Here is a 20,976-nt window from a genome sequence, read left to right as displayed (position 1 = left end):
AAGACCAATAAGGAAGGAAGCTATCAATTTTATATACCAAAGTCATTCTGCCAGGAAAGACAGCAAAATCACTAACATGAATGACAGGATGAATTTTTCTGGTTACCTAGAGGAGCTCCCCCCACAACCGTTTACCCCATATCTATGGAAAATACTGATTTTTCACTTTCAGCCAGTATTATGGTAAATGTTTTTATTATTAGTTTTATATACAGGTGATTTCTGATGCATAATTTGATTAGAGCTAGAGATGATCATTTCTTCTAGAAAAACAAATCTCTGGGGTTAGAATGGAAGACAATGAAACAAGAGATCTCACCTTATTATTTATCTTTATCAAATTAATCTGGAACATATGAGTTATACTTTGACATTATATAATAATTTATTAATAGAAACCATAGAAGTCAAAAACCTTATATCCTCCAATCTCCCAATCAACTTTTCTTAGATTTTTGAGACATAAAAATAAAAATCATTTCAAATAACAGCACCCAAACACTATATACATTTGTAATGAGGTGCAGCAATTTTAAACCTCATATTTTCCAGGTTTTAGCTAAAATAACCCTTACAGATTTCTTAGATTTCTGTTAGCCCTGTTTTGGGGCTACTTTTCCTTACTGGGCATAAAGAGAAGACAGTATTAAAATATGCTAACAATCCATACTGAGAACACAGCACAGGTGGGTTTCTAACTCCTTAGGGACGCGTGGAAACCTGACAGCTTCTGAGAACCCTGGTGGGTGCCCCTAGTCATCCTGCCTCGGGCAGCTGCATACACTCATTTTTTCTCTGAGGTCGAAGTCTGTGGCTTGATCTTCCTAGCAGCTTCCAAAACAGAGAGTGGGTTTACTTTGTCTCCAAATTCTTTTTCTCGGTGCTCGAGAAGAATGCCCTAAAAGGAAGGAAATGAGAGGGATTGTCAGTCCTCAATCCGAAGCCTTCATTCACGACAGGGACACGGAGCCCGAGCTGTCTGTCGAGTCCTGTGCTTGGGCAGCGGAGAACACACAGGTGAATCAGGCCTGGCTCCTGCTCTGGAGAAGTTCAGTCTCTTGAGGAAGGTAGATCAGGGAAGGCCACATCTCAGCAGCACTTTGGTGCTGAGCACGAAATCAGCAGTGACTAAATATGATAAGGGCAACCAGGGAAGGCTTCACAGATGATAAAGCATGGGAGGTAGGCAGGATGGCTACAGGTAGAGATGCAGGTAAAAGAACATTCCAGGTAAAGAGAACAGAAGAAAGCTAACACAGAAAAGCCTGAAGGTTGGAAGTGGAGCTCTGAGGGCAGACTTTCTGGAAGGCACTGAATGACTATCTGAAAAGGAGACCCTCTTTCCTTTCGTCTTCCCAAGAAACTAGAGGCCTCTCACTTCTGATACAGTGACAAAAAATGCACTAGGACATAGGATACCCCAAAGTTACCCTAAAGTTTATGGAAAAAAAGATAATGTGTTTGAGATCAGCATCAAGGAATCCTTGTTAAAGAGTTCCTTGACCCTTTATATCTAGGAACTGAAATCAAGAAAAACAATCTGTAAATACGCTGTGTCATTATTAATAAAGTAAAAAAACAAGAAGTCCCACCACACAGTGGTGACTATAGGGAAGCACATCAGGAAATTTACATTTGCTTGCTGATAAAGCATAATGCAGACATTAAAAAAACATACATACATACATAATGACAAAGGAAAATGTTTATGATACACTGTTAAATGAAAAGAGAACATCTAGTTTAGTAAGATATCATTTTCTTAAAGAGCAAATAAAATAAAAGGCCACTCAACTTTGTTTCAACAACCTGTTATCTGTGGTGGCTGAGCTCATAGATGGCTCTCCCACCTTTCACTGTTCTGCTGTTTCCCAGTTTTCTACAGCGCACACATACTTCTTCTTTAAAGGAAGTACGATGAAAGATTATTATTACAAAAGGAATCCCCACTGAGTGGCGCCTGGCACAGTGGGACTGCAAATGCTCTACTTCTAACTGAGGTAAGTCCTGAAGTTCTGCCAGCCCAGTCAACCTTTCACCAGGGAGGATGAAGGCCGGGAGCCCCAGGGAATAACAACAAAGCCAAACACCACCCCTAGCAACACCTGGAATGCACCAGCAGTCCCCTGAGCACCAGATGAGTCACTGCCAGGCAAGAAAAGGCTGGCAGGTGTGCCAAGCCCTGCCCTGGAGCCCTGAGAAGGCAGAGACAGGAAGGGGGAAGGAACCTTACAGTGCCAGAGTCGGAAAAGGATGGGCAATCCTCTAGGGAAGTGGCCTGCCCTAGTGTGAGGGCATCTGGAAGGGGTCGCTGGGAGCCACCTCTGAGGACAGGCTATGTGCAGGGGCAGGGTCGGGTCTCTGGGGCCGGACAGATTTGAGTTCCTGGGTTTCATTTCTGTGTACCACTTACTAGCTGTGTCACTGGCTGAGTTATTTTGTATCTCAAGCCCCTTTTCCTTACATGTAGATGGGAATAAAAATACTCAACATCCCAGACTGGTTGTGAGGAAGACATGAGATTATTTACATGAGCACCTGGAACAAGGCAGGCACCCACTGGCAGCCATTATCACGTAGAGATTTTGATAGATTTACATCAAATTAGTAAATAGGTTTAAGTTAAATCAGATACCATTTTATGCTCAATTCTAATACAGTCAAGCAAGAGCAGTTACCAAGGTATAAAAGGAAGAGATAAGAAATAAAGCTCAAAATAGGATTTCTAGTCCCATTAACTTATTCCTCCTCAATTGGGAAAAGCATGCAATTAGCAACATTATAGCAAGATCCAACAATGCAGACCAACTTCCTCTTTCTACAGAAAGAAAACACTTTCTACATATGTTAATGCCATGCCTCAGGTGGGCAGAGGTGGGCCTAGATGTTAGGCCACCAGTCTCCAGGTTCTCCTCCCATGCCCTGCCTGCACTCACTTTGCCACGGCCCTGCCAGACATCCACCCCGCCTCTGCTGGCACTGACCTCCAGGGCGGGGGATCACCATGGCTCGAGGTTGCCCATGCTCCAACATGGAACACCTGCCTACCTGCCTCTTGGGTTCACAAGGCCTCATGTCTCCTTTCCACACCTTCCCTTAGGGTCCCCATGCTGTGGACCCTCATAACGAGAGCCTACAACAGGCTACCAGCAGAGGAGTCAGTTCCTCCCCTGGGGCAGTCCTGACACCCAGACCCCCACAGGGAAAAGCATGGTCTCCTCCCACACCTCTCGCCACCTCCCCTCATCAGGCGTTTGTATTCCTTCTTTCCTCTTCATTTTTCCCTATCATCATCCTTGATAGACTGGGGAACACTGCAAGTGAGGAAATGCATAAACAGAATTGAAAACTATGCTTTCACTCAAGCACAGAAAATGGAGCTTGAAGTCAAGAAAACCTGGGTTCAGGCCCCAGCAGTTCCTTGGTGCAGCTAATCATTGCCCCTCAGTCCCAAGTTCCTCCTCTGCAAAATGATCAGCTTAATGTATGATGTTACTGTGAGTCATGAATAGATTCAGGTGTGAGGTACCAGCAGCGAGCAGATGTGTGATAAACCACTGCCCTCCTACCCTTCCTCACATCTCCTAGATTTCTAGAAGGAAGGCAGGGAGGCCCCAAATAGGGACAGTCAACCCACCACCCAGTCCCTGGTCAGGGTCTATTGCTCACAGACACATATCCACAGACCAACAAGTAGAGAGTAAAAGTTTACCTGTTTTCCTGGTCCCACCACAAAAACTCCCCCGAGGATGAAGCCTTCACCTTCCAGGTTTCCAGAGAAGCCTCCATTCCAGGCTCGGAAGAAGTTGTACCACACCCCCAGACGGATGAATCCCATAAACATCATCTTCCGCCTTTGAGGACCATAGAACCTTTTCTATGAAGTGAGAAAGACGGATCCACGTGAGCAGCCTGGATGCCTGCCTCCCCCAGGGAGGAAAGGCTCCCAACAGGGCATTTGTTCTCAGGCAAAGACCTGAAGCCTGCAGGTTCATGTCCTCAACCCCTCCCAACACAGCCAGCTCCCACCCAGGACCACTCTCAACTGCCTGAGGAAACAGAGTCCTGCCAGGCACAGCTCCCGGCCTCAAGGCAGGCCCAACCTAAAGAGACAGACTGCAGCTCTCAACTCTGACTCTGACTTCTCACTAGGTCTTGCACCTGATGGGTGAACAGTGCTACATTCTGCAAAGGTGGGAGTAGAGGGGACAGAAATATGGCTACAATGGATTAAGGCATAGGTGGATTGTGCTAGGGCCCCTACCTTATGGTGGGGGAACTTGATGGAGTTTCAGCTATTTCCTACCCTCCCTAGTCACTCTGCAGGAAGGGCTTAAGTAATACAAATACTCCTTGATTTATGATATGTCTTGAGAAACACACTGCAGATTGAAAATATAAGTTGAAAATTCATTTAATACACTTAACCTACTGAACAACATAGCTTAGCCTCGACTAACTTAAAGGTGCTCAGAACACTTAGATTAGCCTACAGTTGGGCAAAATCATCTAACATAAAGCCTGTTTTATAATAAAGTGCTGAATATCTCATATAATTTACCAAATACTGTACTGAAAGTGAAAAACATGATGGTTGTATGGGTTCTTGAAGTACAGTTTCTACTGGATGCATATAGTTTTACCAAAACCAAAAAATTAAAACACTGTAAGTTGAAGTGTGTGATTGTGTTCTGCTCAGAGGGCTGGGAAAGGCCCTGCAAATTCAGGGCAGCTGAAAAGAACATGAGCCTCTGGCTCCAGGCCAGACACACCCTGGACCACTGCACTCTCCCCAGCCAAGCACAATCTCAAACAGTCTGTCTGGCTCACAGCACACATACCTTTTCATCCAGGAAGATTTCTCCTTTGAAATAAGGCTGGAAGTCCTTCACTTCAGTCCTAACGTGCTCCTTCACCACTGCATAGAGAGGGACGCCCAGCTCATCCAACTTGGGTTTCAGGGAGGACAGGTCTGCAGCCTCCTGCAGAAGACACGGAGGTTCAGGGACACAAACTCCTGTGCCTCCGCAGCCAACAAACCACCTCTCTTCCCTACAAGCTCACAGCATGGCTGGCATGGAGCACAGAGGAAGAGAGGCAACAAAACACCAGAAGCAACTCAGGCCTGCACAGGCCAGCCTGCACCTGTCCCAGCTGGGCACTAGGTCTCAGTACAGGGTATCAAGACCCCTCCTCAAACCAGGCTTCTTGTCTTCTCCATGATGAAAAGGAGAGCTAGGCTCCTGTTACAGGTCTCCTAACCATAGTGTGGGGAGCAGCCATAACACATCCTCCACTCCTGCCTAAGTCACTTCTCCCCTGCCTTGTCTCCCAGCCCCTCCCCAAACTAGCACAGGGCCTGGTGGACACACCCCCCTCAGGCCATGGGGATGGCTGCCTCCACACTGTCACTCACTCAGGTCCTCTCCCTTTCCTTCTCTCTCCAACTCAACCCTACCCTCTGGAAATGTATCCCTGTTTTAAAAAGATTTCCCTGGCTAGTCCAGCTTTGGAGTGAAGCCCTGTTTCTCAATGCATATTGTATCTTCCCTGCCTGGCGATATTTTTTTTGTACCAAGTCTGTATGCTACCACTAAGTTGAAGACTGTCATAAAAACCCTAAATGTGTCACATAGAAACTATGTCTTCCATTTCTTGGAACCCTTAGTGCCTAGCACATGGCTGGATATACAGTAGGTACTAAATACCAGGTGGAAAGATTTGAAGGCGGACAAGGCGGAGAACACAGCTGACCTGAGAGGTACAGACTCCCTGACCCTCTTGAACTGTGTGCTGGAAGTTTAAACTAAACTGTAGGAATCATGGTAAAGCTTCAACATCAAGAATCAATTCCATTCTCACATTTGGTATCTGAATTAAAAGTCAGCAGGAAATCCTTTTAAATCAGTCCATTCACCTCCAATACAAATATACTGCTGTATGGTGGTGGCTAAATTTAAGTTTTCATTTATTTTCTAGAGTAATAAAAAAAGAATAGCTAATGAAGTTGAATTGATTATAATACATTTACCAAGAGCTACAGTGACTGGCAAATTTAGACCTAGAGCAGGAAGGACTATAGCATCTAATGTGATCAAATAATATCTGTGAGATACAAGATTGCATTCACCTTTCCTGGGCTCCTTACTCTGGGTATCACATGGTATAAAGCCAAGAAGTGGAAACTGAGTCACACACCTCTTCCCTGGCCTGGGGCACTCAAAATAACTCAGACTGTCACCCACACATCCTTTTTGAAATATAAGTTTCCAAAATATGTTGTGTCAGGGCACAGACCAGTGCAGAGGAAACAGGTTATTATTAATAAGGGAGAGCTGTTGTGCTTGGAACCTTCTGGGTTTCACCAGCCTCAAGAAATCAAGTCAAAACAGGCTTTCTTGCTTGTATTTATAGGTATCACAGATTTGGAATCAAAAGCCCTGAGTGTAAACTCCACCTTCTGTGGTAGGCAGAATAATAAACCTCTAAAGATGTCCACATTCTCATTCCTGGAACCTGTGACTATGTTACGTTACATGGCAAGGGGGAATTAAGGCTGAGATGAAATTGAGTTTGCTAATCAGCTGACATTAAACTAAGGAGATTATCCTAGATTATCTGGGTGGGCCCAATGTAATCACAGGGGTCCTCAAATGTGGATGAGGCAGGCAGCAAAGTCAGTGTCATGGCAATGCAACAGGAGAAAGACTTGACCAGCCATTTATGACTTTAAAAACAGAGGAAGGGGCCATGGGTCAAGGAATACTGGTGGCCTCTAGAAACTGGAAAAGGCAAATAAATGGACTCTACCTATGGCCTTCAGAAGGCAGACAACCAGATTCCACTCCGGAACTCTGACCTACAGAACTGTAAGATAAACCTGTGTTGTCTAAAGCCACTGAGTTTGTGGCAATTTATTATAGCAGCAATGGGCAGTTAATATACTCCCCAGGCAATGTGGCTTTGTTACAATCTCTGTATCTGTTTCCTCCTCTGTAAAATAAGAATACTAATGAGCTGTATTTTCGATATGGTGAGGAACCATGAGATAACAGGCCTAAAAGTGCCCTGGAGATAAGGGACTATAGGGCATCACATGCATCTAGTGGCCTAAGTGGATTCTTCTCCAGCCCAACCACACAAGCACAGGTGAGGTCAGCAAGGCTGAAAGGAAATGCCTAGGGGTCAGGGAGAGCAACCAGAGGAATGAGGATGACAACTGGACAGGGCGGCCATGGCCACTACTTGAGAAGCAAAGTTGTCTCAAGAGGAGGAGTACTGTCATTCTCAGTTTGTCCTAGGAAAGGCAGTGATCTCAGAACCTGGTGTCTGCCAACAACTGGCTGTGTGACCATGTGGCCACCAAACCACTCTGGTCCTTGGTTTACCCATCTGTAAAGTGACAAGGCTGGACCAAAGTATTTGCAATGTCCCCTCTAACACTAGCATTTTGTGTTTTAATAATAAGATAGTTCCTGCCTTCCCTTGATAAGCTTCCTCACTCATTGATGGCTTCCCTTTGGGGACCAACTTGGAGATCACCCAGTGGGTGAGCTTCAACTTTCACAAAACTCGCATGCCAAATGCACCCACACTATCAGCATGGCTGAAATCATGCTGAGCTACAGATCCAATGCTGAGAGCACACAGCGAGGAGGCAGAGCTACCATGTTTGAGAGTGTGGCCCTAAACTGTCCATGATGGACTCTAGGGGGATCCCCAGGCAGAGGGAGCCAAGCAGGTGTGTTCTAATGTGTGACCCTGAAGCGCTTCCCCATCACAGGGATGAACTGACCGTGCCCAAATCGATAGTAATCCAGACACCTTATTTTAATAAGCATATGTTGGTGCCGATCATCAGGAATATGGACTTGGACCTGGTCACTACCCTTGATTAAATGATAGTCCAGCATAGGGTGAAAGGCTTGGGAGCACCCAAGGAAAGTCAGGTGTGTTGCTAGCACCTGTAGAAGATGGTGAGTTGTTAAAACACAGACACAGGGCATAACCCCAAAGAAATACCTAGCAAAAATAACCAAAACCAAACCAGAGTTGATAAAAGGCTAAGCTGGCCTACAGGCCCTTGGTCCTGGCTGGAAATGCACTAGCCCCTACTTGCCAGGATCCTTTTCTCTGAACGGATCTTCAAATACACTCACCTCTCGACAGAGGAAACAGCCTGGCCTCCGCACAGCCATGATCACAGCTCCATTCTTTTCCCACAGCTCCTTTGCTTTGAAAGTCCTTGGTTCTGAGGGAGAAGAAAAGGAATTCAATATCTCCCCCTAGCCCAGCTGAGCCCAGCCCAGCCGAGCCCTGATCACTAAGCAGCTCTTGTGAACCACACTCAGCCACGATGAGGTGTGGGACCAGGTCTAGCTGAGGACCTGCACAGGCATTTCACATGTGGGAAAGACAAACAGGAAACAGAGACAAGGAATATTCACCTTTCTGAGGAAAAAGAATAAGAGTTAAGAATCCTACTGTATACTCAAAAGGGTCCTCCTCCATAAAAATTTATTTTCAAACTTGAACACTGGCTATTTCCATTATTGCTGATCTCATGGGATACTGTAATAATCCTTTGGGACATAAACGTGGCTCAAACGGATAAAGTCTTACACTTTGACCCCACCCCAAGATTCCACTCTTAAAAACATAAAGAAAATAAGTCAACAGTGCTTTAGGGTAGTACAGTACCACAGTTGAAGCCAGGCTGGAGGGTCAGACTTAAGGTTGAATCTAGCTGCGTGACCCCAGGCAAGCTATCTTTCCTCTTTGAACCTCAGCTTCCTCATTTGTAAAATGCAAATATCTACTAGTTCCACTTTGGGCTGTAGGGAGTATTACAAGATAAATAAAAAGTACTTACCACAGTGTCTGGTAATGAGTTACTGAGGGCTCAATAAGCATAAACCCTTATTATTGTATTTTATTTATTCTTTAGAGATAGGGTGTCGCTCTAGTGCCCAGGCCAGGGTGCAGTAGCGTGATCACAGTCCACTGCAGCCTTGAACTCTCAGGCTCAACCATCCTCCTGCCTCAACCTCCCAAGAAGCTGGGACTACATGCACGCACTATCACGTCCTGCTAATTTTTAAAATGTTTATGTAGAGATGGGGTCTGGCTATATTGCCCAGGCTGGTCTTGAACTCCTGGGCTCAAGGGATCCTTCTGCCTCACCTCTTAAAGTGCTGGGATTACAGGCATGAGCCACCATGCCTGGTACTGTATCATTTTAGTATTTCCCAGACGGATGCATGTCCCTGTGGAATGCTATGTGAAAAAAAGTGGAGTAGGGGGGAAGTCTGTAATCAAATGAGATTGGGAAACCCTGGGACCAACAAAGCATTATTGGTCTCTTCTGCAGAACTTTAGTTATTCATTAAGGTGACCTACCACAAATCTGCACGATCACAGCTCCAGCATTCCTTTGACAAGCTTCCTCACTTAATGGACAGATAATGACAGCCTCCATCTGGGGGCTGACCAAGAGACCGCCCAGTCAATGAGACCCAGGTTCACCAGTCAAACTCTCCTGCCCCACTATAAGGACTGAAATCCCACGAGCTACAGCTCTAACACAGAGCACGCAGTGAGGAGGCGTTTGAGTGTGTGGCTCTCAGCTGTTCATGATGGACTTTAGGGGAGTACCCTGAGAAAAGGGAGCCAGGCAGGTCTGTTCTAACATGTGACCTTCAGGTACGTCCTCATATGCTGCAGCTTCATCACAGGGAGGGGATGGCCATACTTGGATCAGGAGCAATCCAGACACCTCATTCTAACAAGCAAGGCCCTTCTGCGTGCCAGGCCCTGTGCTGGGCATCAGGAGATGGAACTGGATAAACAGTGTCTCTCATGCTTATCTGACTCAGGAACTCCTTTTCTTGTGAAGATCCCACAAGCCTGGAATTTCTGAGTACACTCTAGAAGGGCTGGTTTAGTAAATAATGGCACTAAATATTATCATTATTATTATCATATCATAATATTATCATATTATTATTATTATCAACTATAATGATAAGTGCAATTTATCATTATAGATAGAGAGACACTAATAGCGAGTGAAAAATGCTTTTGATAAGAGAGCCTAAAATGTAAAAGATCTTAGACCAAGCACTTATACCAAGATCACAACTATATAATAATATGTACACATGGAAAGGAATATGCCACAATAAAAATGATTACTGTGTTAGGGTAATAGGATCATTGGTGGTTTAAAAAGTGTTTTTGTGGCTGGGTGCAGTGGCTGATGCTTGTAATCCTAGCACTCTGGGAGGCCAAGTCAGGAGGATTACTTGAGCTCAGGAGTTTGAGATAAGCCTAAGCAAGAGACTTCGTCTCTACTAAAAATAGAAAAATTAGCCAGGCACTGTGCCTATGGTGCCTGTAGTCCTGGCTACTCAGGAGGCTGAGGCAGAAGGATCGCTTGAGCCCAGGAGTTTGAGGTTGCAGTGAGCTACAATAAATGCTACTGCACTCTACCCAGGGCGACAGAGTGAGACTGTCTCAAAAAAAAGTGTTAGTTTTTTCTAATGTTGTTACATTGCATTTTCAATTTCAAAAGTGTTATTTTAGAAAGAAAAAAATAAGCAAGCCTGTATCCCAGTGCCTCAGAAAAGTACTGAAATTGGTGGGGTCACCACTTACCCTTCTCTAATGTTTTCAGGTCTATATCCTCCAGATACTCCAGTGCTGCTTTCTGTGGCTTGGACAGAAACACATCTGTGTTGGCCAGGAGCAGTGCCAGGGCAGCAGCCCCCAGGGCTCCTGCACCAATGGACCACATCCCCATGGTGAAGAAACTTGGATCCTGGAGGAAAGACATTTCTGGAGATTGAGAGGAAGGAAGAAGACATTACTGCTCCCACAGGATAGCTAGGATCTGATCTCCCATACAAGGCTATGGAGGGGCTGCCAACCAGGAGGCCAGGAGACAGGCAGCAGCTGGATCAGAGATGAGACTGGGCATGGGCTGCTAAGCACCCACTGCTACCAGAGCTTGGGGATACAACAGACACAGGGAGGTTCCTGCTCCAAGGAGCTCACCAGGGAGTAAGGAATGATGACAGAGAAAGGACAACTTTCTCAGGTGTTTCTCTTGCTGTCCCCTCTCCTCATGCCACAGGTTGTGGCCCCCAGCTCTGTGGTGCTCTACCACTGTGTCCCCTGGAAGCAGACTGTTTCCTCATTCTCCTCCTCATCAATGCCTGACTCGCCTTCACAATCCAGGTGGCTCAGCCATCTCACCCTGGGTAGGAGAAGCTTTCTGTTCTGTGATAAGAGGAGAAGTAGAACACTAATCACACTGTTTGTCACCTGTCTTTGTTCCCCTTTAGTTTGAGAATCTTTTTAGATACAGAGACCATATGCTACTCATCAAACCCCCAGCCAGTGCCCCGCAGGGCTGCATTCATGGTAGGGGCAGGCAGTCTCAGCACATTTCTCCTGATTGAGAATAGCTTTATTTTTTACTCATTACAGAAATAAAACAAAAATAAATAAAATAAAACAAAAAATAAAAATAAAACAAAAAGGCAATACATAAAACAATAGTCAAGAAGAAAGCAAATATCCTTTCAAGCTACTATTTATTGATTGATGGTCACTGCTAAACACCAGTAGGTAATCTGACATTTTCTCCCCTGTGAAGAGAACTACACAGATGTCTGCCAAATGAATGGGAGTAGAGACAGGAGGAACAAGGTGCTGCAGTGTCTGCTTCAGAGGGGGCTGGGCAAAGGATGTCTGCATGAGGTAAGGATCTCTGCAATTGAAATGGAGTTCCAGGCAGGTCCTGTCCCAATCCAGCCTTGTTCTCAGCTCTTGCCTGGATGACTAAGAATCCCTCTAGTGGGTAGAAGCTCCTGGAAGCAGCAGTATGTCACCCAGCCTTCCTTCTGATAACCACCTACAATACCTATCCTTCCATTTGGCTGTCACTCCATCCTAGCATCTGATATATACTGGTGCCTTCCTCATTAAGTACCACACTGCTTGTGTGTGCTTAGATCACCGTCAGAGACAGGCCTGGGGGAGTGTGTGCGTATGTGTGTATGTGCTACCTAATCTCAGCCCATCTAACCTCTGACTTAATTCTCCCCTGCAGGACTTAGCCAGGAGAGTATTCCTCCAAAGAATTAAGAAAGGCTTGGAAATCTGAATGTCACTGCCAAGGGAGGGGGCTGTGAGGCACCCACTACACTCAGGTAGGGGTGGATGACTCAGCAGTGATGTCATTGTAAAGAAAAGGGTAGGGCAGACTAATGATTAGGCTGCCTGGGAAATTCAGATTTGAGTTAAGAAATAGAAGAGAACTTCCAGGCAAGGGGGTGACCAAATGAAACAGCATTTAAGAAAGAGGAATTGGACACCTACATATTTAGGAAGGGGAAAAAGAAGGGGAGGTCAGAGAAAGAAAGAGAGAGAGAGAGAGAGAGAATGAATGAATGAATGTATGTATGTTGGGGGGGGTGGAGGTGCTGCTATGGTATCTCTGATGTGAAGGACTCCAGCGAGGAGAGAAAAGTTTTTCATTACCCACTGCTCAGTAGTCCGTGGACTGGCAGCATTGGCACCGTGCAGAAATATGGAATCTCAGGCCCTACCTCAGAACTAAGGAATTTTAAACTGCATTTTAGCGTAAGACTGGCAGGCAATTCATAAGCACATTAAAATCTGAGAAGCATTGTCTTAGAGCAAAGAATTCAGCACTTTGTGCTCGTTTGGCCATAAGCCACAGAACAAAGTACAGTCATGTGGGCAGGCTGGCCTTGGAGAGCTGGGCCCTCATCAAGCCCAGCTTCCATCCTCTAGCCTGCTGTGGGAAGGCAGAGAGACAGGCACAGGGAGAGTCAAACACGCATCTCCACCCTTCTGCCTGGAGTATCCTGCCTCATTCTGTGCTTCACAACTCAGATGCCTCAAGAAGGCTCCCCAGATGCTCTGCCCACCCACAACTCCTGAAAGGTGTTCACTCTTTCCATCCTGGGTCCTGTGCCCAAAACACACCCACGATCCTTCTGATCTGGACCTGTCACATCTCTCTCCTTTGACTTTGTTCCCCAGTTGATCTCTGACTCTCCTGTGCTTAGCACAGTGCACATTTGGTACGCAGTGGGCTCACCACAAATGTATGCTGAAATGAATTTAACAGAATTGGATGATGACGGTGACTTACATACAACAAAATTCTTGGGCCAAGCAGGATAAAACTTCTACAGGCCTGCTTCCAATTCTTTTACGTGGCAAAGTTACACATTACCAGATTATAGTTCACAGAACAATTAGGAGGAAAACCACAGCTCTCACCTGATTGCTGTAAACAGGAGATTCCCTAGAGTCTGGAACAATTTCTGTACCTTTCGGTAAGCCTAAAACGTCCCTGGGTTTCTGACGTGTGTATGATTCAGGATTCACATGGACTGGTCTCTCTGACCACAGATTTGATAGGCATTTCTTCATCAATATGCAAAAGTCAGCTTATATCTACCCTATACAAGGACTCTCTTTGACTCCTGGGACATATCAGCACACCCAGGAAGTCCATGGTTCCTTACAGCCAGCTCCACACCCTTCCAACACATCCCTGCTGCACTTAGATACAGACAAGCTCCATCTCCCCACTACCCATCGACAGGTATTTGCCCTGTTTGCTCCTGAGTACAAGATAATTCAACTCAACTAGACTCAACATTTATTTCCCTATATTTATTCAGCACTGATTTACTTGATAAATGGCAATTTGGGGGGACATAAAATGATACACAATCCTAAAGGAGATAGAGGTCTGGTACACAAACAACAGAAAAGCAAGTGGGAAGGTGAGCAGCTTGGGAAAGGTATGAACATGAGGCTATGGCAGCAAAAGGATGAGAGTCAGTCTGGGTAGCCCCAGGAGCACCCAGGAAGAAGGAGCCAGCGTAGAACACAGGAGGTAGGATGGACGGGCTAGGCTGGGACAGGGCTGACTGTGCCTGGGAAGCAACAGGGACTGGGAGTGGATGTCAGTGTCGAAGGCACCCTGAGAGCTCAAACTTACATGTCCCAAAGCCCTCCATGTCCCCACCTCAAGTTCAAGGGCTGGGACATAAAATCTAGACCTAAACTCCCCCAGGTACGCTGTTTTCCACCCCAACCTCTACCCCCACCCTGGGCTGTGATCCAGAAGGTGTGAGCAGAGAATCACTCCTTTGGGGAGGTGCTCCCAGTGGGCCTCTAGCAGCTGGCTCTTCTGCCAGAGAGCAGCAGTGAAAATTCACTTCTGGGAGCACCTAGAGAGCACACAGGTCCAGCCCCTCAGCCAACCTCCCCAAGCCACAAAGCAACTTGTAGCTTGGCACATCTTGGAGCAGGTACCACCGTAACTTGCTGCACAGTATGAGCAGACCCCAAATCCTGAATCACATTTATTCCCACCCCCCAAAAAGATCAAGTAAAGGGAGCTTTAATATAGAAATAGAACAATACATTTTCCCATGGGCCTCTAAGACCACTCACTGGTAAGCAGGCCAGTAAACCAGATTTACTTAGTGCCATTTGACATACATGGTCTAATTTCATTCACTCAACAGGCTTGTGACACAGTGATCACCCCGTTTGGCAGCTGACAACACTGAGGTTCAGAGAAGTTCAGTAACTTCCCCAAGATCACAGAGCCAGCAGGCAGCAGTACTACAACCTGCACCCAGGTCAACAGGAACAGGACTCAAGCTTGTAATCTTTCTACTCTCACACTGTGCCTTCCCACACATTCAGAAGTGGGTTTCAAGTGGTATGATTTCCTTTGTCTTAAAGAGAATTAAAAAAAAATCACTTTAAGTCATCAAACACATGTACAGTCAAACCATGTTTACTCTAAAGGAAATTTACCATACACCAGATGTCCCTTCTCTTTTCTCCCCTTTCTATCTCCTTCCGTCCAGGAATGGGTCAGCTCCTCTGACAGAGAACAGCAAGGTTGTTTATAGAAGAGCCAGCCCCCACCTGACACGGCCACAGTATTCAGTCCCCCACTGTGGGACTTATCTGATCCATCCTGTCCCACAGAAGGTGAAGCAGGATAAGGCCACAAACAACAGCTGTGGCAGCTCAGAGTGGCAGCTCGGGTCTGGGCAGAGCACAGGGGTCGGGGGTGGGGAATGGGGAGACCCAGTGGGACTCCCCAGGCCAAGCTGAGTCAGTTTCATCCCAGGCCCCATGAGAGGGTTGGATGGAGGGTGTGCTAAGGTTCCTAAAGCCCCCCAGAGACACCCTATCATTTTGACAAAAACAGCTCACTTCGGAGTCAGAACATTCTTGGTTCCTCATCATAACTGCTGCTCCTCTTTGCCCATTTTAGTGTCCAGCTTTGAGACCCTGTCTCTTTTCTACACAAGGCAATTCCCCTCACCACATGGTCCCTTATCCCTAACCTTAGGCAGTTTAAACTGCAAACCAGCAAACAAGACACTCACCATCCGCAGCGTCCACACGCCGCTGCTGCTGAGAGGCTGAGCCAGGGGTGAGCAGGCAGAGCCCGGTGGCAGGGGAGGGCTGAAGGCGGGGCTCTTGAGTCCCGCCTATACCCCTAAGCTCAGTCACTCCATAGGCAGGACCAGGCCACCCAGAAACCCTGCGGCTCCTTCACCTGCCAACAGTTAATCTCCAGAAAACACTGCCAAGGCCCCTCAGCCCTTCAAACAGTTGAGCAAAGTTTCAAGTCATTTGCAGTCATGCAGATTATAACATTTTCCAAGTGCCAAAAAACTCCATCCCTCTCTGCTATCCGGTGCAGACTAACGAAGCGAAGCCCTTAACACGGCCCACATGTCCCACAAGGGGAAGTCAATGGAAGATGTTCCTTTCTCTGTGGCTCCTTGCCCCATTCCTCATCCCAGCCCACAAAATCAGGCAGCACCACTGGTGACACCTGCTGCCTATTCTTTACCTCCTTTTGCTTCCCCCTTTTTTTCCCTGCCACTTAAATGGCTTCTCTCAACCCACATTCCCATCCTGGGTCACCTTACCTACTACCAGCACCTCACCCATCACCTTAGTATTGACTTCCAAGTCCCTATTGCTGTTCCTGGCCCAAAGTTCCCACAGGGATTTTGTAGGTATCACTGTTGCACTGTACCCAAAATGTTTTGACCTCAACCAAAGTCAATTTCTCTTCTAGGGTTCTAGTCTAGCTTAGTGGATGACACAAACATCCAACCAACTGCTCAAGCCAGAAACTGGAAGTCACATTTTACTCTTCTTTCACTTTCACTGCCACACCTAGTCAATCAGGAGGTTCTGTCCACCCATAAAATGTGTCTTCTACTCATCCTCTTCTCAACTTCACTGTTACTGTCCAAGCCCAGGCCCCTATTTTGTACCTAGATTACTTCAATAACTACTGAACTAAATGTGGCTTGGCTCTGGTCTCGTCTTCTATATTTTATTCTCCATGCTGTAGCCAGAGGGATCCTAACACACTCAGGCCTCACCACACCCCTCCTTTGCCTTCAGACTCTAACAGTAAAGTCCTAAGCACAGCTGACAGGGCCCTCTACAGTTGAGCTTCAGCCCACCGTTCCGGCCTCATGCCATGCCACTGCCACAGCCTGGCCAGACTGTGCAAGGGCAGTCTCACACTGTTTCCTTTACCCAGAATGCTCTCCCCACCCATGCCAACTAGGTAAATGCCTACCTATTAATAAGGCCCAGCACAAATAACACTTCCTCCTGAAGCCTTTCCTGAAAGCTCCAAGAATTGACTGCTCCCTCATCCCCAATTACATAGCACACATGCGACACACACATAACAAGCTGCACAAATGGACTTTGTGTATTTTAGTTACTTACACATCTGTCTCCATAATATGGTGGCACAATCTGAGGACAGGAGCTGCTGTCTTATTCATTCCTGCATCCCCAGCACTTAATACAGATCCTGGTAACCGGCAGGTATTAAATATTAATGAAATGATCTGAATTTTACTCTTCACACTCCACAGTGAGGCAGAGTTGGAACTAACTTATAGCCACGCAATTTCACTTCAGTATGCAAGGTAATTTTGGACAGGGCTAGCTTGACATCAAAGAAAACACTCAAGCTGGGGGCTTAGGTGACCTTAGGTTGGGTCCTGGCTCCACTGCTCACTGGCAGGACAATCTGACACAAGGTGTGAAGACATTCTGGGCCTGGGTCTTCCCATCTGCATAGATAGAAGGAACTAGAAATTCTGTTAGGTTGTCCCAGCTCTGACATCACACCCAAAGACTCTAAAGTACTATGTGATTGCAACCACATGCACAAAGCAAGCCATGGGGTGCCTGCCACTGCTGCTCTCCTGCTGGGTGTGCACATTCTCACTGCCTCCTTCCCTGGCTTAGCTCCTGCCTGTTCAAAGAGTTGCCTCTTGCAAGAATTGATAAAGTCTTAAAAAAACAAAGTATCAGCACTGGGTGGGTTAATTCATGTCTGAAGCAAGTAGAGACAGCATCATATTCTAAACATCAAAGGTACATCTGCCTAGCACAGCCCCACCCAGGGAATTCTCCCTCCTCAGAATGAGCTGGCCTGAGGCAGAGACGGGAGAGGGAAGGGTTCTTAGGGAGACCAAAAAATAAAAAAAAGTGCACGTGGTCCTCCTTGCCTCAGGCCCTTAGTGAACTAGGATGGAAAGGATGCTTCATCTTCCTTCTCTGCTCTCCTCATTCCCACTCCGCTCTCCTCATTCCCTCTCCTCTCAAAGCTCTAGTTCAGCCCCTTCTTTATTGAGTAAATGAGGAAACTAAAGCTGAGACAAGGGGCTGGCTAGTCCAAGGTCTTAAGGGCAGGGTGGGTTGTCAGTGACTATGCTGGGACTTCTCAGGTCTGGGTCTCCCCACTGCCAGTCCATGATTGTTTTTCCTGCATTGTACACTCCAGCCCCGGGCCCCAGGCAGCCAGCCACAGGCCAGTGGCCTCTGAGGCTAGACAGCGTGGGGGTTGGAGCTCAGGAAGGGGGACCCTGCAGGTCCAGAAACCTGCTTATTGGCCTCAAGCAAGCTGAGAGCAAGACTGCTCCTCAACAGGGCCTTGGAAGTCTGGTGCCTGGAGAGAACATCAGCCTTTCCGAAGCCCAATCCTTAGCAAGCAGCTTATAAACCAAAGCTAAATGTTTTCGTAAGGGTCACATTGCCCATTCTCAGCTGAGAAGTCACTCTGCACCTCTCCTCTCCACAGTAACAAGGATCTATCATTTCCTGTCTAACAAACTGATGACACAGGCACTTGGGGCCCCATGAGCAATAGGAGATGCCCTCCCACCTACCTTTGCCTTCGAGTACCCTGGCACTACTAGTAGCTAGTTGCCATGAGCTCTCACCTACTTGCCTCACTCTCCAACTCTCAGCTCAGACCCTTAGGGTAACTGTTGTCCTGGCTCTGGCCCAGCCCTACTCTCAGATGCCAGATTCAGAAAGTTTTGAACAGATGCTAAAGGCAGAACAAGAAGACACAATCAGCGACTGGTGAGAAACGTGGGGGCTGAAAGAAGTCTTGTCCTTTGATAAGTGAAGCTGGAGCTGGAGCGACCCCAAAAGATCTAGCCATTCTACCCTCATTTGCCAGCCTCCTGTCTGGACTCAGGACAAATGCTTCATCAAGGAAGGCAGGCAAGGGTGATACCAAAAAAGACACTGAGCTGAAAAATAAGAATCCTGAGTTCTCACTCTGACTTTGAGAGGTCACCTTGTCCTTCTGGACCTCAGTGTCTTCTTAAAAACAAGGGCACTTTGAAAAGTTGTCATAAAGAATATAAGGGAAGAGGTATGCGGAATGCAGCAACACACTGGAGAATTGTAAGGCAGCATTATCTTTCTCTTTTTTGCAGAGCTCGACTCACTCATCCTCCTATGAAGACAGGACATCTGAAGCAGCAGACACAAAACAGTGATGTACAGCTGGGTCAATGCAGGCCTGCCTCCTGGGTAGGAGCTCTGGGTTCGGCGGGAACCCTGGCTTGTCTCAGCTGCTCTGGCCTATCTGGCCATTCCACAACACACACTCTGCTGCTACCCCTGCAGCAGCCAACACTACCTTCTGCACTAGCAGAACCAGAGAAGGCAAAGGGCACTGCTCCGTTGTTATATCCCTGTGCCAGAGGTCACTAAGCTCAGAAGTGAGGCTGGCCCCCTCCACAGCACCTCTGGAGAGTTCTTGCCACACAAGCCTCTGCAGACAAAGACTTGGAGCCTCTGCTCAACATTTCACAAAGAGGCAAGAACCCAGCTGGCAGGAGAGCTGCTTTATTTCTGAGATATTGACAGAGCCTGGGGCTTGAGCCCTACAATTCTGGTTCTAACCAAACTTTCTGAGTGCCATTTAAATGACACAGCCAAGGAGACAATCTTCAGAAATATCTTTTGTATCTCTCTTCAAGAACAATGCATAAGGTCTCAATTAGATGGCATGCCCTTATAAAGGAGGGGGATATGAGAAAGCTCAGACCAAGAGAATAACTAAGATCTAACTCTAATTCCTAAGAGTTGTGTGAATCTGAACGAGGCATTGTCTTGCACCAGCAAAATGGGAATAATTCCTGAATTATCTTCTGGAGAGTTGTAAGAATCAAAGGATTAAATGTACAGCAGGTGTTTGTAAAGCTACCTTACAAAGAGTGCCATAAATACAATGCATAAATCTTACTTCAGTTTTAGATTAGTCCATGATCACTCCAAAACGAGATTCGTACACAAATTGGAGAGCTGTCTGATGAATAAGTATCTTCTAAGGGGTCAGGGCTTGCAGTCTGAATCCCACAGCCTCCACAGCGGGGCCAAAGCAGGAGCATCCAGGATTATACAAGCTGGCTCCCTGACAATGCTTTTCAAAATAACTTCTAAGAAATTATTTTCTTTTTAAAAATCATCTGCCAGGCTCAAAGGAAAATACACTAAAATAAAAACAAAAACCCAAAACTTAAGTTGAGGTTCAGGCAGTTGGGCTGTGGAAACAGCATGGTGTGATAAGGAAAAGAGGCAGAGAACTAGCTAAACCTGAGCCCCAGTCGGGTGTGTGTCCTCCCCGCAGCCCTGGCCAGGCGGGGTCTTACTCCCCTTCCCTTGCCTCTGGCCCCGGCCGCTGCAATAACCCTGAAGATAAACTGTTCGATTAGTGCCTCGTTTATCTTTCCATTCCCAGATCTCAGAACAGTGTTTTGAAATTCACACTTGGACTCTTCCCAATTTCAAGTCAGGAAGAGGAGAACAGGTGCCTCTGAGATCACTCTGAACAAAGCTAGAAACCGTGCCCTCATAAAACTCACGACTCCTTGCACAGAGAGGAGGGCGGCCGGGCCCTCACCTCGAGCTGGTCCCGGACAGCCCCCAGACCCACCCCGGCCACGGCAGATTCCTGAGCCCTTTTCTCAGTTCCTCGTCCTAACAATTCAGGCAGGTCGGTGCCGCCAGTCTCACTCAAAGCCTGGGGACGGGGAAGAACCGGTCACACTGGCGCCCAGTTCGGACCTCGGGTCTTCTGACCCCGAGCGCGGGTTTTTTCCACTGGCCGCGGAGGCCGGGGCGGGCGAGGGGCGCCGCAGGCCGGGAGGGGCACTGTCCTCTGAGGGGGACCGGGGCCGCGCTGGGCCGTCTCCGAAGGAGCTCCACGGCGGGCTGCACTGGCCCGAGGGGCGGCCCTCAAGAATCCGGCGCCTACTCTCCCTGCGCACCGCCGGGTTGGCCCTGCCTCAGTTTCCTCACCCGCGACGCGGCAGACCCCCGCCGACGCGCGCGTCACGCGCCTCGCAGGGCCCAGCGTGCAGCACCTACCCGGAATGCGCCTTGCCGCCTGCCTTCTCAGGCGCCCGATTATGGGACGCAGAGGGGCGAAACCCTCCCCGGCCCCGAGGGTCCCAGGGGCGGGCCCTGCGCCTGCGCAGCTTCACGCCTGCGCTACTTCGCGCGCCGCCGCGCCTCCCACGTGACCCGCCCCTCCCCCTTTGAGCGAGGCGCGCC

At 47.5% G+C, this 20,976-nt stretch overlaps 1 protein-coding gene across 7 annotated transcripts; it reads right to left on the bottom strand.

Moving 5' to 3' along the window:
• Positions 1-177: 177 nt before the first annotated feature.
• PRXL2A (peroxiredoxin like 2A) lies at positions 178-20,942 on the bottom strand. Of its 7 annotated transcripts, none has more exons than XM_076010176.1 (7): positions 20,791-20,942; positions 11,226-11,280; positions 10,657-10,819; positions 8,160-8,251; positions 4,842-4,982; positions 3,713-3,877; positions 178-898 (listed from the first exon to the last, which is right to left on the bottom strand). In XM_076010176.1, the coding sequence occupies exons 3-7, from the start codon at positions 10,799-10,801 to the stop codon at positions 785-787; spliced, it is 657 nt and encodes a 218-aa protein (XP_075866291.1). In that variant the 5' UTR covers positions 10,802-10,819; positions 11,226-11,280; positions 20,791-20,942; the 3' UTR covers positions 178-784. The 7 variants fall into 7 exon arrangements, with proteins under 7 accessions (XP_075866291.1, XP_075866293.1, XP_012620164.1 ...); XM_076010178.1 differs by having other exon boundaries at positions 11,257-11,280; XM_012764710.3 differs by lacking the exon at positions 11,226-11,280 and having other exon boundaries at positions 10,657-10,836.
• Positions 20,943-20,976: the final 34 nt, after the last annotated feature.

The sequence above is a fragment of the Microcebus murinus genome, chromosome 14 (genome assembly GCF_040939455.1).
Source record: "Microcebus murinus isolate Inina chromosome 14, M.murinus_Inina_mat1.0, whole genome shotgun sequence".
Taxonomy (NCBI): Eukaryota; Metazoa; Chordata; class Mammalia; order Primates; family Cheirogaleidae; genus Microcebus; species Microcebus murinus.
The sequence above is the reverse complement of the archived record's forward strand: the minus strand, read 5'-3'. Positions and strand labels throughout refer to the sequence as shown.

Bases quoted from the DNA above. Each gene is read 5' to 3' on its own strand.
- PRXL2A (XM_012764710.3), bottom strand. From the start codon at position 10,834: ATGTCTTTCCTCCAGGATCCAAGTTTCTTCACCATGGGGATGTGGTCC. The intron at 4,983-8,159 runs GTGAGTGTATTT...TGTCTTCTGCAG, and splicing joins GCTGTTTCCTCTGTCGAGAG to GAGGCTGCAGACCTGTCCTC. The intron at 899-3,712 runs GTAAACTTTTAC...CCTTCCTTTTAG, and splicing joins TGGTGGGACCAGGAAAACAG to GGCATTCTTCTCGAGCACCG.